Source organism: Equus quagga, chromosome 21 (genome assembly GCF_021613505.1).
Source record: "Equus quagga isolate Etosha38 chromosome 21, UCLA_HA_Equagga_1.0, whole genome shotgun sequence".
Taxonomy (NCBI): Eukaryota; Metazoa; Chordata; class Mammalia; order Perissodactyla; family Equidae; genus Equus; species Equus quagga.
The window spans coordinates 18,890,882-18,910,043 of record NC_060287.1 but is presented as its reverse complement, the minus strand read 5'-3'; the positions used below and the strand labels follow the sequence as shown (position 1 = coordinate 18,910,043).

The window sequence follows — 19,162 nt, the reverse complement described above, 5'->3', positions numbered from 1 at the left end:
AAAGTTTCCTTAATCATTCCTCGGTTTGCATGGCGTTGACACTTTGAAGGCTAGTTATTTTGTAGATGGTCCCTCCATCTGGATTTGTCTTGTATTTCCTCATACTAGATTCTGACTATGCATTTGTGGTAGGAATATCATAATAATTATTTTGCGTTCTTCTCGTTGCCTCTGTCTGATAGAACCCAAGTTTAATCTTCTCATTACCAGTGATGTTAACTTTGATCACAATTAAAATGAAATCTGCTTGGTTTATCAACTTTAAAGTTAATATTTTTCTTATCGTAATTAATTAATAATTTGGGGATAGGTACTTTAAGGCTATTTCTAAATTTTTTTTTCATCTAACTTTCACATACCTGCCTTAGCAAACATTGATGCTCCTTTGGTGAATTAATTTGCATTATGATATTTGTTAAAGTTGGTTTATGGATGTTTTTGACACGTCCCTATCTTTTTTTTTAATTTCCTCTTTTTCTAGCACAATGCACTGACCCAGGCTTATCTTGCAGGTTCTCTGTCCCACTCCTAGAAGCAGCCATTTTTACAAGGAGCACTGGTTACTTTTAGTGAAGAATGGTCTTTAGAAACCAAGATCTGGCTGCCAGATATGCTCTATGCTCTTCACAGCTCCCAAGTCCTCTCAGTGGATATAACTAGCTCAGAAATTGTTTTCTAACATTCCTGGTTAAAGGAAGCTCCTTGTAGAAATGGCCGAACACACACACACACACACACACACACAATCCTTTACCTCTTTTCTTCTATCTATATCCATCTCATACGTTAAAACTAGAGTTCACACAGATACCTCCTATACCCAACCATTACCACAGGGTCATTCTAGTTTTTGTCCTTTCTCTATCTGTACTTCCCCAAAGGTGAGACAATTATCTTGTATTGTACTTTACATATTTACTAACGTTATCTATGCTCTTGTAGAAATGAATCATCCATCACTGCCTTCACCTGACCCCCTGCCGGTCATTTGAACCCCTCCTTATACTGATCAGATTCCAACACTCTCCTCTGGATTGCTGTTCCTGTCTGGGCATGTGGACACCCTTTTCACCCTGCTTGGGCTCCAATACCCCACACTGGACCACTGAAGCCCCCCTTCACTCCATTCACTCTCCTTAGGGTCTGACACCCCATGTCAGAGTGCTGTGCTCCACCCCACCTGCACACAGATGCCTACCTTGCTCAGATGTACAAGTAAATTATTCAGGAAGTGAAAAAAGGGAAGAAAACAAGGAAGGAATAGAAGGAGGAAGAAAAGATTTTTTAAAACAAAGGAAGTTAAAAAATTATTTTTTTCACTAAACGTATAGCACATAATTTCATGCTAAATTTTGGCTGTTTTAATTTATTGCTCTTTGAAATCAAAGTAATGGTACAGCATAAAACAGCATATGCTAAATGATCTTGACTTTCTACTAGGTTAAATAGGCTAATGAAACATTGAACAGTGACATGTACATGTATTTTGATATATTTAAATTTCTATATAATATTTCTCATATTTTATTTTAAATCATGGTGCACTTTCAGTGTTTGAATTCTGCTGGAAAAACCAAATTCTGTAAGCATTAAATAAAGGGGTCTTATCAAAGGAATGATATGTATAAATGTTGATATTTAAATATATGTTTCCCATCTAAGGCTCAATGTCTAATTCATTTTTATATTCTCAGTATAATTTCAGTTGGATCTATTTTATCTGAAACAAATATTAGGCATGTATTTGTTACAAAATTTTGGAAAATTAAGAGAATTGCAGTATTCAAGAGATATTTCCAATAACATTCTAAATCTTAGCTTGAACGCACATTTTCTATTTTTTATTATGGCTGGGCAAAGGGGAAATCCAGTAATTTTATATGTTCATTAGAAGGATAGGTATCAAATATACTTCTCAATGAAAAATGTTACAGTAAGAAACGTGACATATGAAGGTGCACAGACACTAAATATTTCCTGTGAATTTAATAAGATTGTTTAAATCTCATCAATATAATGCTTTATTTTTCATAATTTTTCTAGAATTTAGAAGTGTTAAAAACTCAAAAAATTCTGGTCATTTATCAAGTTTTATCTAGTAGACATAAAAATGCATCATTTGTAAAAGTAATGTTAATAGTGCATCAGTATTAATATAATTATATATATACATTGATCATATATCTAGTTATTATTTATAAAAAATTCATACTAACTAAAAGAAAATTTGCCTAATTACCTAAGGCTTGGACTTAATACGAGTAGAGAATGCTTCTTATCAGTACAGTTGACACTTCACTTCAATGTATTATCAATGAATTTTGATATGACTCAGTACATTTCATTTGTCTAGAATTTAATTTGATTGTATAGTGGTTCATTCATAAGTCTAAATGTGGACAGTCTACTTCCCATGATTTTCACTGAGATTAATTTTCTAAGGACTTCATGGTAGACAATAAATTCTCACTTCTCTCCTTCCTTCATCCCTTCCTCCTTCCTCTCACCCTGTCTTAACTCCATTGCCCTATCTTAAACGCCCTATCTTAACGCCCTATCTTAAAAAACTAACCTAAACTTAGTTTTTTAAATTTTCCTTCCTTAAAACCCTTTCACACAGACCCTTTCCTCCCTTCACCCTCAGTGCAGTAAAACTTGAATTGGAGAATAACGGGTTTTCCAGTTACATAATAATTTGAGTACTATTAGCTTTGTAAACTTTTTAATTCCCCTTTTGGTCTTAAGACTAATGACACTACTTTTGAGATATATTTACATATCAATAAAAATATCTCTCACAACTTTATATAAAATTACAGTTATATTTTAGAACTCTACTTTTAGAAAATCTTTTAAAATATTTTCACAGAAGCCATTTATTCTATTAAAAAATAACATTACGGTAATTCTCTGATATCTCTCTAGCTAGTCCTGGAAGACAATAAATCCCGTTTTTGTATCACCTGAGGTATGCAAAATATGAAAAAATATATATTTCCAGAAATTTTTTCTATTCAGTCTTGTAAAATATAACAGCAAATTCTATAAAAATATATGTATGTGTGCATATATATATAAAAACTAAAAACATAGCCGGATTCCTAGTTAAAATACATTTTACTCTACATATTATTTTTATGTCTTTAGTTTTAGGGGAAGAACTGAATGTTTTTGTTTTTATATTTGTTTTTAAAGATTGGCACCTAAGCTAACAACTGTTGCCAATATTCTCTTTTTTTTCCTCCCCAAATCCCCCCAGTACCTAGTTGTATATATATATATATATGTTTTTTAGCTTGGTCCTCCTAGTTGTAACATGTGGGATGCTGCTTCAACGTGGCCTGATGAGCAGTGCCATGTCCGTGCCCAGGATCCGAACCAGCGAAACCCTGGGCTGCCAAAGCAGAGCGTGCGAACTTAACCACTCAGTCCTGGGCCGCCCCTAGAATGTTTTCATATACGCAAATTGAAACAGTCTATAATCCTAAATTTTCTATTTGCCTTAAAAATAAGCTTACTATTTGTACTTTCAAGTGTAGAATTTTCAAATAGATTAATTGTTTGTTTCCTTTCAAAATGTCTTCTATTTTTAATTTTTTTTGACAGCATTCTTACTTTGCATGAAATATAATTTGATTCCTTAAGACGTATGCTTCCTACTTCTTTCATTGATATCTCACTTACAACTTTGTGGGAATTAGAAGCAGGGTTTGAAATCAATGATGATTAGTCAATACATTCTAAGGCCTCATTATACGTCAGATACAAATGTTGCAAATTTTTAAGCACTGGTTCATTCTTTTTAATAACCTGTGTCATGACTTTTTAAAATGTAAAAGCTATTTGCTTCCAGAAACATTTTATGAGATCTCAGAAATTATTGTGCTACACTTACCAGCCAAAGCAAGAATATATTCTTGAAATCTTGTTCCTATCCGGTTAGTGGCTGTGCAATTATATCGTCCAAAGTCATTGTCAGATGTAGGTGCAATCTAAAATAATTATAACAATAAAAGTTTTACAATTTTAAAACAATATCACAGAAGTTGTAAAATAGACTCTAGTATGCCTACCTTCTTTCCACATGTTCAATTATTCACAACTCTTTGCCATAACTCTTTTGTTCTATATCAAGTGAGCATTATTAAATACTATAAATCCTTTTAAGATGTAACCCATGGACCTATACTAACCATAGGACTAGGTGAAATATAGTTTATCTACTAATTCATTAAGTAGATAAATGCCACCATTTTGTTACACCTATTGAATAGAAAAACCATTAGATATTTATATACATAAAGCTCAGAAAGTAGTACAGAGTTTGAAATATATATATTCTGTAATCTTTGCAGATGTGAACTTGAAAACAGGAAACTTGTACCAAAAGCAGTGTTAAATCTCTGTTTTCTGTGTTTTAGCCTAAAATCAGGCAGATTTAAAGTTCAAGAAAGGCTCAAAATATGTCAGTTTTCTCCTCCTCTTATGATTTTATTGAACATAAAATATTAACAAAAGATGAAGATTCATTCTACACAAAAATCTTTCCAGGACGGTATTTTGCAAGAAAAATGTTTCCTTGTGTAGCAATCCCTGTAGACAGGCACATTATCTTGATACCTAATAAGAGGATCGTGCCTCCATTTCTGTTCAATTCCTATCATTCTCTTTCAGCTTAGGTGGAAAATAGCTGACCTCCATCCTTACACATGTGAAATCCATAATTAAGTTAACCTTCTGGGATTCTATTGCTGAACGTTGGAACCAACCCTGTAATTTTAATGTACCACAATTCTGAAGTATCAATTCAGAAAAGAAGATTCAATGATAGTAATAGATATAATTTTCAACCTCAGCAACTATTATTAGGAGAGAATATGCTTACAACAAGAGTTGCTGTTAATTTCAACTCTATCCCAAAATGGAGAAAATGATTTTGTGGTAATAGGAGGCTATTAAGTAAAAGTGCAATTCTGAGGTCCATTGAAGATGGTAATTCTAAAAGAGTACAAAAAATCTGTCATTCATTCTCTAGTCAGCTGTCCATCTAGGAAGAGATCATGGGCTTAAGGATTAGAAACCTTAACAGCTCTTATATAAGTACTCCTAAGTGATTAAAATATTCATTTTTCTTATATTCAGCTTTTAATAAACCAGGCTAATTTAACTCTAAAATAATTTTAGCAACCAAAAAAAAAATCCTTATTCTACAGGCATAGAAGAAAGTTACTTGTATATCCTCTAGGGAGGTCTGTGTACTGAAGGAATACAAAGGGAGATAGGACAGCTGTAACAAAGAATCATGACTATGTGCACAGCTCTTCAACAGTAATAAAGTAATTTAAATATAGCCATTTTCATTGAAGTGATTTTTAAAAGCCTCAATTCAGGGTTTTGGTTTTTTTTCCTGTTCCTGGGAGTTCACTTATCAAAAGATAAAAGCTTTATAATTCTATCTGAAATAAGCCACTCCTTTATCATGTTGTATGATTAACAAATATGGAAAATACCCCTAGTAGCACAGATGATTAAGAAAACACAGATACAGAAAAAACCAGCCAAATCTTGTGCCCTGAAGCAGGTTTGATGTATTGGGACAAAAATACCGATGATCCAAAGCAGAATATTATTCCAACAAACTTATTAGGAACTTGCTGCATCAACTTTTGCCCGTATATTGAAAAGTTGTCTTATTATCTCAGGGGAGTGTTCAGGAAAAAAAAAGTTTGGATGATGTTTACAGATGCATTTAGTGGCAGTAACTCAAAATATTTATAGACTATTTTGTTATATTTTAAAATTCATAAGTTTAAAAGATTGAATATATATTTAATAAAGGAAAAGAATAAACTTTAAAAGTCAACTCAAGAAATCTATTATTCACCAACTTGTTATTAACTAGCAATTATGTGACTACTAGAATAATTATTAAACAAAGAAAACTAATGTATTATCCCAAGCAACTATATACGCTACTAATTCAAAACTAGTAATTCTTATTATTGCTTTTCCTTTTTTTGTTGTTATTATTGTTTTATTTTGTCTTTAGGTTGTGTTACGCATATATATTATTTACTCAAGATTGAAATTTAATTTTTGAAAATAGTATACACATAAAAAGTACATCCCCAAGGTCAATGCTTTAACTAACAAATCACCTATGTGTAAAGCAAACCAAAATTGCTTGGTTTTCACTTTAGAGTGTGGAGGGATGCCATTTAAGGAGAAGAGGAAATAGCATCACAGCTTTATATAAATAAAATATTTAAATGTTGGGTTTATAAAATGTTGCTTGACATCGACTATGGAGAATTGTAAGCTATCCCAGATACTGACAAGCAGCGAGATGAAGTAAAGCGGAAATTACAGATTCGTCTGCATTTAAACATAAACCTACATCTGCCTGTTACAACTGAATTGTACCCCCTACAAAAGCCTGTGTGGAAGTCCTAACCTTTACTGTGACTGTATTTGGAGACTGGATCTTTAAGGAAGCAATTAAGGTTAAATGAGGTCATAAGAGTGGGTCTTGATGTCCTTATAAGACTAAGAGACACCAGAATTCTCTCTCTCCGTGGGCACAGAGGAAAGCCCATGTGAGTACACAGTGGGAGGACACTTTTTGCAAACCAAGGAGAGAGTTTTCGCCTGAAATCGACCCTTTTGGCACCTTGATCTTGGACTTCTAGCCTCCAACAATGTGTGGGGGGAAAAAAAGGTTTCTGTTGGTTAAGCCACCCAGTCTGTGGCATTTTGTTATGGCAGCCCACGTGCGCTAATACACTACCCAAGACTGAAGTTAAATCTAACTTCAGTTTTTAACCATGGTTAAATGTCCAAAATTTAGGTTAAATCTGCCCAAATGTCTTTGTGCAATGGACCTCCGTGTCAATTCATTAATATTTAGTTCTTTAAATACAGTTACAAAGAAATCAATCTAAATTGAAATAGATTTGGACAAAGTTGCTATTTGGACCGTCAGCTATTCAAACGTTTGGGGAAGTGATGGCTAAATCTATCAACCAAACGTTCTCCAAAGTCCAGTTACCAGGTAGAAGAGCTAATGCGGCACCAATGAGGATATCTTTAAGTTAATGCAAGATGGATATCAGATGTTATTCTAAACATGCATTTTAAAAAATGCATGTAAATTGATTAGTGGAGAAAATGTAGCATCTTTTCAGTAAAATAACGCTGAAGAAGATTCCCAAATGTTCTGAAGGCATTATAAACTGGAAGAGCTGATAATGATTGTTATAGGCTTATATAAACTTTGGGCATTGATATTCACACACACATAATCTGCAATTAATAAATAAAAGATTTTGTATTCAAACAGAATTTAAAGGCCAGGCACTTGGCAGTATAAAAAACAATTATCTACAATCTTAATTTAAAAAATAAAATGAAATGAAGCATTGAACAAGTAAATCTGGCTTATGTAGGAACTTGTAAACATGTAGCCAGCAGTTAGCACTTATATATGCCAGGTTAAAGAGAAGGAAGGTGTCACCACAGATTCGATGGGTAGTATCAACCCTGAAGTTGAACTTTTGGCCCTCAATAACTGAAAATTACTCATTCCCTCGCCCTACTTTTTTTCTAGATACAATTTTTCCCCGCCAAAAAATTCATGAAAAATAATGGCTTTTGCTATACACCCACATTTCCACATAAGCAAATGGTAAGATGTTAAGCATCAATGAGCCTTAATCCAAATGCATAAAATGTCCCTTTTAATAAACATAAAATACATGCAATAGGATTTATATATACAAATATATGTTACATAATGTAAATATATTTACATGTTAAGATTTAAACATATTCTAAAATAGCAGATAACTGCTCAAATAATACAATTGGTTTATATGTACACAAAGACTTACCTCTAATATCACCTTTCTCCCTGCACTGTACGTCTTTAAATTAGTGGTGTTTTTAGCTGGCAAGACTAATTTCTCTCTTCTCCAATGGACTGATGCTGGTGGATTAGAGTTCACGTCACAGCTTATATTGATTGGATTTCCTTCCCAAGAGTAATAAATTGTTTGGTTTGATATAAACTTGGGAGCATCTGTAAAGCAATATAATATAACAATTATGGACATTGTCTTTAAGATAAATAATCATTTAATTAGTATAAACACCAATAATTATTGCTTAACTACAAAAAGAAGCCACAGTAATTATAAGTTCATATATTTAATTTGTAACATCAGAACTCATGAAAATACATCATTTGACTACTTCATCAAATAATTTTAATATTAATATACAAACATTCAAACTCAGCCAATAAATAAAATATGAAAATTAACACTCAGTTAAGTGTGCTTTTAATAATCTGACAGAAATATCCATCCAGTAAATTAACGACTATCTACATATGTGGAATCTGTTTCTGTAACAACCCACATTATAAAGAGTTTTCAATAAAACTTAATATCAGTGGTCTTGTGTCATTTTTTAATCTCATCTTAGTTACATCACTTCTTCTATAAAATATTTTGAAGCAAATATGAAATTGAAATGGTAATATCAAAACTAAACCACAAATTTTTTTCCTGAAATATCAGTTCTAGTTTTTCTTAAATCAGAGATGACTTAATTTAATCAACAATAGCTAATTTAAAAGTTAATCAGATCCTATAAGGCTAGGTCAATTTCCAGGCCCCTACACCAGACCTCTATAATAATAGTTAAGAGAAAATAGACAATATATTATACCATTTTATTGAAATTGTCTAATTGTGAAGACACACAGACATGGTTTTTAGTCTTGCTCCATTCTAGAACTGTGACATAACCCAAATGCCAGTCAATCATAAATTCTTTGAGTCTCAATATCTTGATTGTATAATTATTTGAGAGAATTCATTTTTTAAGAATTTTTACATAAAAACATAATCCTAAATTAAGTGGTAGCTAAAATGTTTCTGGTATTGATACTGGTTATTACTGTTACTAATGTTAGCTATTTAGAACTTAATAATCCTTCATAAACTATCAATTTCAGTTGTCTAACTTAAACGTTTTATTTTACTACCCCTAATTAAAAATGACTTACACCCAATTTTTTATATCAATAGATTATATATCAGATATATAAGAATTATAATCTGTATTACAAATGTACAAATAATCATTTAAAAATTCCTGTCCTATATATGTTGTACTGTATGTTTTAATGCCAATCTCACACAGAAGTATGAAATATTTATTGAATGCTTCCTAAATGCCAGTAAGTTTATACATTTTATTCTATTTAATCTTTTCAATAACCTTATGAGGAAGATGTGATGCTGTTTTAAGCAGGAAGGATCTAAGCTGAGCTGCCAAGCTCATTCTAGTCCTAAATTGTGGGGCTGGGATGTTACTCTAGAGTGATTTTAACCAGAGTCCATTATATTCCCATTAAACTCAGGAACAAAATTATCATATTCAGTGCTAGCAATGTTTTGGTGATGTGGAACTTATCATACATTATTGAGTGGGATATAATTGGAACAATTCCTCAGGAAGATAAGAGCCTTAAAAGCTTTATAATCTTGATTCTGCAACCCAATCTTAGGTATCTCTCCAGGGAAAATAATTAGAAATATTATCAAAGGTTTATACAAAGAGCTTTTAATGCATTATTATTTTAATAGCAAAAACTCAAAACAACTTAATGTCCCACAAAAGAAGATTGGCTAAATAAATGGTGGCACATCTTGGCACATAGGTATGCTAAATATTATACAGACACATCTGCCTATGGTTTTTCATCAGTTTGCAATATGCCAGCCTTTCCCTTCACCTGGCTGGCTTCAAAAATAAGCTTCACACAGGACAAGCCCCGTGGTGTAGTGGTTAAGTTTTCAGGCTTTGCCTCAGTGGTCTGGGGTTCACAGGTTGGTTCCTGGGTGCGGACCTAGCACCACTCATCAAGCCATGCTTTGGCGGCATCCCACATAAAATAGAGGAAGATTGGCACAGATGTTAGCTTGATGACAGTCTTCCTCAAGCAAAAAGAGGAAGATTGGCAACAGATGTTAGCTCAGGGCCAATCTTCCTCACCAAAAAACAAACAAACAAAACTGAAAAAACCACTAGGCTGTACACTTTCTAAATACAGCCTTTGCACACACTTCAGTTTTGGACAAGGTTCCCTACTTTGTGCACCCATGGGCTTCTATGTTCTCCCTCAGTGTGATATTAAGACATTGAAAGGATCTATTTGTTTCTCCACCAAACAATCAATCTTAGGGGTTCAGATGTGTCTTGGTCACAGTCACATATCTGATGGTTTGCATTGTGTAAGAGGCTTACTTGGTTATCAAAAACTGTACATTGAATTGACTAGAAATTAAACAGTTAATGAATTTTCAATTCAGCTACTGAACAGAAGATATTTTCAAGGATCAAAGGAAAAAAAAAACTTTGTCAAGGCCTGAGAAGATTAGGTGAAAAATCTAAGAAGATATAATTAATTAGGGGTGCAACTGCCAGAGAAGCCACACTTCTTGATATTCAAAGTCAAAAGTTAAGCTTATATCTACATCTGTCTAAAGTATATCTTGTTATTGCTTAATATATATGAAATGTAATCTCTTTAGCATTGTAATATTCTAAGGAGAGGTTAATGGATAATTTATTTGCATATAAATATAGCTTAATAGGAGAATCCTACACGCTAATGGAACAATTAACAGCTGACTCCCAGTCTGCTCTGTCCACAGTTTGGCATCTTGTGTACGTGAATTATATTATTATAATTTGACCATAAACTTAGGGTAAGATTTGCTTTTTCTATAAAAGCAAGCAATTGCCACTGATTGCTTGCTGATGATCTCAGTGGGAATTTAAGTCAGAATTACTGATGTTGAATGCAAACGTGCTACAGGCAGTACACACTATACTGAAAGCCACATTAAAAAATATATTTTTGGGGCCTTCCTGGTGGTGTAGTGGTTAAGATCACACACTCCACTTCAGTGGCCCAGGATTTTCAGGTTCGGATCCTGGGTGGGACCTAGCAGCACTCATCAAGCCATGCTGTGGAAGTATCCCACATAAATTAGAGGAAGATTGGCACAGATGTTAGCTCAGTAAAAAAAAGAGGGAGATTGCCAACAGATGTTAGCTCAGGGCCAATCTTCCTCACACACGCAGAAAACATTGTTGTGAGGCAAGAAAATATTGATAACTCCCTTCTATGATAGAACAGAAACTAAATTCCTGTACATTGTATGCTTCAAAAGTAGCAGAACAGTAGCAAGGCAGGAATATTCACTGGCACAAGACTGGCACGTTAATGAAATCAAACAACTGTTATTGGGCCACTGTGTGAAGAATGATATGTCACTCAGGCAGAGGCAACATGTGAAGACTTCAGGCTAAAAATGTCTAGCCATATTTCATGTTGATAAATCCAAAATTAGGTCTTTTCAGAAAAGTAAGGCTTTCACATCATGAATGGCTTCAAATATTGTACAGAGGAAATTAACTTTGGCAGTTAAAAGAAAAAGCAGGAGAAGGGAGGAGGGGAAAGCACTATGCAGACCTGTGGGAAGAACAGAATTGAGTGATTGATTGATTATATATATATATATATAATTGCCCATATATAAATAAATATATATATATAATTGCCAAAAAGATGGGCATGGGCGAATTTTCACTTCGAAGTTGCATTCTTTGCCTGGGTTTTGTGTCCATATTCTATGCATGAGGAAAATTAATTCCTGACTTCATGAAATGCAAAGTTATGGAAACATCTCTTAAGGCACTACATGTCCCCAAATCCTGGTAAAGTTCAAATTAAAATATTCTACACATTAAAATGAACAGAAATAACTTTATTGGAAGAACATATTTTTATCTGAGCAGAGTACAGATGAAAAACTAGAGAAACTTCAATAGTGACAAGATGGAAATATATCATTCACTCATCCACTGGATGGAGAGGTAGAGAAATCCTTTTAGAGTGTCTGGTATCAACGAGAATCAAGGAAAGTGACAAAAGCGCACTACTTGAAATGTTTAGTCAGGCTTCTGTAAGGCATTTTTTTGACTAGGCCCTGTCCCTGGTGTGCCTTTAGCAAATAATCCTGCTAAGTCAGTTTAACAAGAATCCCCCCACTCTTGATAACTGATCGCCTTTGATATCTGACCAAGTTCCTCATTACCCATCCTTAGTATCTATGTACATGGCCTGCTTGTAATAAGAATCCTGTTACTCTAGTTTAGCAAGAATCACATTATCCTTGAAATTTCATCAAGTTCCTCTTCGTAATTTTCCATACACTGACCCTCATCACTCTGCTCATTGGCTATAAATTTCCATTTATGCTTGTTGTATTCAAAGTTGAGTTCGATCTTTCTCCCCTATTGCACTAGTCCCAAATAAAGTCTTCCTTACTACTTTTAACAAGTGTCAGAATAATTTCTCTTTGACAAAAGAAAGCGTACTCCCCAAAGAGGTAATTAAAAAGAAAACTGGTTTCCCTTTCTTTAAGACAGAATGACCACATGACTACAGAGATGTGAAGTAAATATGGCAGTGAGAAGAGCTATAGGATTATTTTCTGCAATTTTTATATATTTCAAATAGAGTTAAATTTTTTCAAAAAAATTAAATCAATCACACAGAAAAGAAATTTAGACTTCCAGACAGGGAAAGATGGGAGATTTATATCCAACTGTTGGAATTTACCAGGTTCTCATTGTGTGAAGGAGTGATCTTTGTATTTATAGCATTTACCTATGAACAAAGTTAAATTTGCAACACTTTTGTGAACATGATTATTTTAAGTTCTGAATAGTTGAACAGATCTCATAGTATCTCATAGCTGGAAAGAAACATGGTAATCATCGACAAATCCTTATTCTACATATGAGAAACCTTGTTCTGGGATTCTTGGGAAGGTGGTGGTAGAGCCAAGACCACAATCTTTTGGCTATTTATGCTCATTTCCTGAAACCACACTGCTATGCCAGTTATTCTATTAATAACTACAAATACATCCTGAGAGAGTAGTGCCTATGGATCATTAACAATGTTACTCCACACTGGAATTAATGTTTGAAGTGATTATACCAAGTAATCAAGAAGTATTTTATTGTATCTTCTACGTTGTATTTAAGCAATAAAGGAAGTATGTAATACACTTTAGAAGGATTTTTGTGAAAAAGAGTGCATATTTGTAAAAGTCAATTAATTCCAGGTGATGCCAAGAAAATTAGATAATTAAAATCATCACCACTTTTCCAATTTCTATGCTGATGTAAAAGAAGCTAAAATGTAAGAAAAAATGTATGCTGGGGCAGGCCAGTCATTTAACCCACTAAGGAGTTTATGGCTTGAACCAACTTTTAACAACATCCTTGAATAAACTTTGCTTAAATAAAAACTCAAGAAATTAATTTTATACAGGAAAAAAATACTAAAATTGGAGCCAGGAGAGAGAAAGAGAGAGGGAGAGGGGAGAGGGAAGGGAGGGAGAATGAGAAGAAAGAAGAGGAGGAAAAGAAAAACAAGAAGACAACTAAAGAATATTATGCTTTGCTGTAGAATTTGTGTTTTACAAACATTTCCTAATTTCATCCTGTGTTCTCCTCTGGGTATTGGGGATCAAATGTTGAACATAAAACACAAGGATCCCCCACCATCTTACATTTTTTATCTATTACATATGTCTCTAGTTTATTAACTTTATAATTGAAAGTAACTTGAGACAACTCATAGGTATAATCAATTTCAGAATCAAGACATACAAAAAATTAAAATAATAAACTAAAATCAGGATTGTGAACAGAGAGATAAATTAATCCATTGATTCAATATTAGAAAGTCAAAGACAACACACTAGATTCCAGTTTGGGCATTTTAATAATCTTCCATTTTGAATTAATAAGAAATGTTAAAGTAGTGTATAAGATTTGTTTGGTTACTGTTTATCTATAAGATTTATATTTCAAAGGCAAATTTCATAATTATGCTGTCTAATCTTCCTGTAATTAAGAAATTATGAATTATCTAACTCATAGAACTTTTTTTTCTTTTTCTCCCCAAAGCACCCCAATAAATAGTTGTGTATTCTTTGTGGGTCCCTCTAGTTGCGGCATGTGGGACACCACCTCAGCATGGCTTGATGAGTGGCATCACACCCGCGCCCAAGATATGAACCGGCGAAACCCTGGGCTGCCGCAGTGGAGTGGGCAAACTTAACCACTCGGCCATGGGGCCAGCCCCCATAGCACTTTTATTCTTGATCATGACAAGTAAATTCTTGCATTAAAAAAAACTTTTGGGGGCTGGCCTGGTGGCATAGTGGTTGAGTTCACTCTCTCCGCCTCGGCAGCCTGGGGTTCAATGGCTTGGATCCTGGGTGCAGATGTATATGCTGCTCATCAAGCCATGATGTGGTGACGTCCCATGTACAGAGGAAGATTGGCACAGATGTTAGCTCAAGGACAATCTTCCTCAAGCAAAAAAAGGAAGATTGGTAACAGACGTTAGCTCAGGGACAGGCTTCCTCACCAAAAAACCCCCCCAAACCAAAAAACCCTTTTGCATAAAATAAATGGAAGATATCATTCAAAATATCAAGCAAGAAAAAATTTAATCCCAAAATGAGCATATTTACTAATGTCTTAAAATATAATTGCTTTTTAAAACTGTTTTAAAATTAGACTTTTTATTTAAAAAATATGTACTATGCAATTTTTACATCTAAAAAATTGTAAGAATTTCCCAAGTCAAGCTCAATATCCAACTTCCTATTAGGACATTTATAAAGAAATTAGGTTGTCCTCTGTTTTCAAATCATTTTTGAAAGATTACAAATATGTTACCCTCCTTCTATCATTGTCAATCGTAACATATGCTAGACAACCGCTATTTTGAGTGTGGCATCTTCCTATTTGAACCTGATAATCACAATTTATAGCTATTTTGTTGAATGTCCATATGCATTTTCCTTGAGTATATACTGCCTCTATAAAAGAATATTCTGGAATATAATAAAAGCTAAGTGGGTATTGTTACTCAAAATATCATACATGGGTCTAACAAAAAATACTAAACATAACTGCAAAACTATCCTTCATCTTCAAAAAATAGCAAACATAAATATGATATCTTTCTCATTCTCTGCCTTTCTCAGCAGTGAAATTCTAATTCTGCTGTTTCTTTATTGTCAGTAAACTTACAAGCCTTTATAGTTGTGTGTGTATATATATACAGTATACTATATATATATTCATTTTAGAGTGAACACTTACATTTATCTGTTTCATTTGTTGAGAGACATTAATTATTTGGAATTAAACTGTAAGTGGCTTTATTTTTATTTTAAATATTTTAAGTCACCGCATATGAGGTAATACTCCTGAGAGCTAAAAAACCTGTATTAAGTTTTCTTTTTGTGTATCAAGAGGGCAGTACTGTGGTATCATAAATTGTACTTGACCCCTTAAACAGTTGTCTTATTTTTATTTGAGTTTCTAAATCGAATCCATGTTACCATGAAAGAGGCGATACACTCTGTTCTTTCTACATATTTCACTCCTGCAACTACTTGTATAAGAATTAAGTATACGCTATAAAATATTGCAAATAACACTTTGTTTACGTTTTATCATATTTGGCTTGACATTTTTAACTACTATTTATTTATACATTTATACATTTATTCCATCACCCATTCCAGATACTGCCATCATAGGCTGCCTTGCCAAACAAAATATTAAAATCCTCTAAATCATAAAGATTGCACATCTCTAATCAAAATAATATCAAATCTATGTCTGTTGACACTAAGCCATTAGCAGATGCTGGACATAACTCTTTAGGTGTAAAAGTTTCTCCATCTGGCTATTCATCATCATAATACTTTGAGCTCATGGAGGAGAAAATCAGATGTCTTAGGCTTCCTCTTAAAGATTCTGAATGTGCAACTCTGAGAAGGGCAGCAACTGTATTAATTAACCCAAATTACTATCGTGTGCCTATTTTATACCAAGCACTGTTTCAGTGTGGGGAATTCATGTCAACAGGGAATCCTTTCTGGTGGATCAAGCAGATGCAAAAATAAATAACGATACTGCAAAGCAATCTGTAGTACAATGGAAGTGGACTGGGTGGGGCTCCTATCTCAAAAGGTATTAGCATTAACCCAAATTAAGATGTGCAGGGGAGGCTCAGGGAAAGCTTCCCAAAGGAAGGTGAACTTAAACCTCTAATGATTTTTGAGCCCATAAAATGTGTTGAGCACATTGCTAGGTGCTTCTCAAAAACTGTCATGAGTCTTACAATAAGAATCTGGACACACACACAACAGGGGAAGAAGTACAATGGAAAGCAGAATTCTGCAGTTGCCGTTTACAAGCAAAATATTGTATTGGACATAGTGTCAGTCCTGCAATATTGGATTTAAGTCCCAACTCTGCCAGGCAGCAACAATGTGACCTTGATTTTCTGTATATTAGTTTGGGCTTTGGGATTTTTTTTCTTTATAGAATTAATTACTTGAACTGGTGTCCTTAATCTCCAGGAGTCCACTAACAAAGAAAACATGAGTCTGGGACAAATCAAAAAAATAGAGTGAGGGTTGTAATATTTACTATATTTATAGAGGCACTGGACCATATAAAAGGTGACATTTGCTTTTGGCTAGAATTATATAAACCCTTCAAGGTAATTCTAATTATTTCATGTTTATAAAAGCCTCTGGTTGGTAGTTTACTATATACACATACATGTCAGTAAAATGTATAACAAGGTATATATATGCATATATATATATGATAAAAATGAAAAATTATTCTTCTTTAATAAATGCCATTTATTAAGTTAAGATCTTTAAAAACAGAGACTACAGGAAAGAAAATAATATAAGAGATCCTTGTTAGTGAAAATATTGGGTAGTAGATTGTCCGTAGGCTCCCATATTTTCTACTTAATGATTACATGATTAATAAAAACATATGTATTACTGCATAGAGTGTAAAAAGGGGAATATGTAAAACTGGATGTGAAATGGATACGGAATTTAAAAATCAAGAAACTGTTTTCTCTTAGATAACATCATAATGTCTTGTTGGCTAGGCTCAGGCTTCCAGAACTGGACTGGGTGTGGCTGCCATGGAAGAGGTAATGAGCTTAGTGTCTGGTGTCCAATATCCTTCCTGCTACCTTGATTACATCCAAACACTCAGCAAACTACTTAATCCAGTCACGTGGACACTTCTATGAAAAGAAAGAACAAATAAACCATACTGATTTGAAAAACAAACGAAACCAAAACAACATGATGGAAAGATCCCTTAAGAGAAATTATTTAGATTTAATTAAATGGCAGCTGTATAGGCAGAAGGCTGAGCTGGAATATTTGTACAGTTCTTATATCCATGACCTTGACTGAATCTTTGATTTAAAATTATCAGCTATAAGAGGAAACAGCAAACTGTGCCAGGATTTGAATTTGAAATGTCCTCAAGGCTGAGTTAGGAAAAGTATATTCCAGGCCCAATCTTGACCATTCCAGGAGGTTTTTTTTTTTTTTTTTAAATTGGCACCTGAGCTAACAACTGTTGCCAATCTTTTTCTTTTTTTCTTTTCCTGCTTTATCTCCCCCACCCCCCCCCCCCCCCGAGCATGGTTGCATATCTTAGTTGTGGGTCGTTCTAGTTGTGGCATGTGGGACGCCACCTCAAGGTGACCTGACGAGCAGTGCCATGTCCGCGCCCAGGATCCGAACCCTGGGCCGCCGCAGCGGAGCGCGGGAACCTAACCACTCAGCCACGGGGCCGGCCCCAGGTGATTTTTTAAGATACTTTTAACACTGCCTTCAGACCTGGTACCAAGTTACCTGTTTTGATAAATGTCCTTATTTTATTTTATTTTTGCCTTATTGCTGAGACTTAGGGCTGAACTTGCAAAACGGAGAGCAAGGACAATGTTGCCTTTCTCACAGTTCTGTACAGCACCCCCTGAATTTATATCCGACACTTGGTACACACTCAGTGAATAATTGTTAAATGAATGAATGTAAACTCAGGATAAGTATGTATTCTAGAGATCATCACTCCATTTACAGAGGCAGAAACGTGTACCAATATTTGCTCGACTTTCCTAAAATCACAGACTTGGAACTCCAATTCAGTGTTAATTCTATAGCAATACATCGTGTTTCATAGACTCTTACTGCCTATTTTGTGAAGAAGCCAGCCTCTTAAATTAGCTAAGAATTAATTGCACATGTTTTTTAATATCTAAAACATCTTGACACTTTTTTCAGTCATTGAATTTTCTCACTTGATTTATGCTGAGAGAAAATATCCAGGGAATAAAAACTAATATATCCTTTGGCACACTTAGAGGATAATTCAATTAATAATTTCATAGATCCAGTCCTACTGTACGTTCACCCATATGCAGAATCAGCTATGGCAATTAAGTGGAATCAGTCCCTGTGCTGTGGGAATTCTGATGGCTACATGGAATACTAAATTAGACGTGTGCTTATTGCCAATTAACTATAACACTGGGTGTGCATTTTTTGTACTAAATTTGAACAACCAACGTATGCATAAATCTCAGCTATTTTATGACCCTGGAGTTATAAAAGTCACTTACATAAGATATCCCTACGTGAGACTTGTTGACACACACTGGATTTCTAATTTGACTGCTATTAATAATAGAAATATTACTGATCATAAGAGAAGTTTGATTATAAGTAAGGTGAATTATTTCTCTTTCTACTATTATTCTTCTTTCCTTTTCCTAATATTTTCCCTCCTTAAATTATATATACAAATACAAATAAAGGTATTGTACCAGCCATGGCTATTTTGTCAGCTCTTCCCCCCCACCCCCCCCCCCAGGAAGATCAGCCCTGAGCTAACTGCTGCCAAACCTCCTCTTTTTGCTGAGGAAGACTGGCCCTGAGCTAACATCTGTGCCCATCTTCCTCTACTTTATATGTGGGACACCTACCACAGCATGGCATGCCAAGCAGTGCCATGTCCGCACCCAGGATCCAAACCGGTGAACCCCGGGCCGCCAAGAAGCAGAACGTGCGATCTCAACCGCTGCACCACCAGGCTGGCCTCTATTTTGTTCTCTTTTGTTGCTTTATATAACTGAATTTCCATGAATAGCTATAGTATT

At 34.2% G+C, this 19,162-nt stretch overlaps 1 protein-coding gene across 1 annotated transcript in view; it reads right to left on the bottom strand.

Moving 5' to 3' along the window:
- NCAM2 (neural cell adhesion molecule 2) overlaps positions 1-19,162 on the bottom strand; it is a 480,413-nt gene that overhangs the window by 105,488 nt on the left and 355,763 nt on the right. The window contains exons 12-13 of the mRNA XM_046648333.1: positions 7,890-8,077; positions 3,896-3,992 (exon numbers count right to left, since the gene is read on the bottom strand). Coding sequence (XP_046504289.1) covers positions 3,896-3,992; positions 7,890-8,077 — 285 coding nt within the window. The remainder of the gene's footprint in view (positions 1-3,895; positions 3,993-7,889; positions 8,078-19,162) is intronic.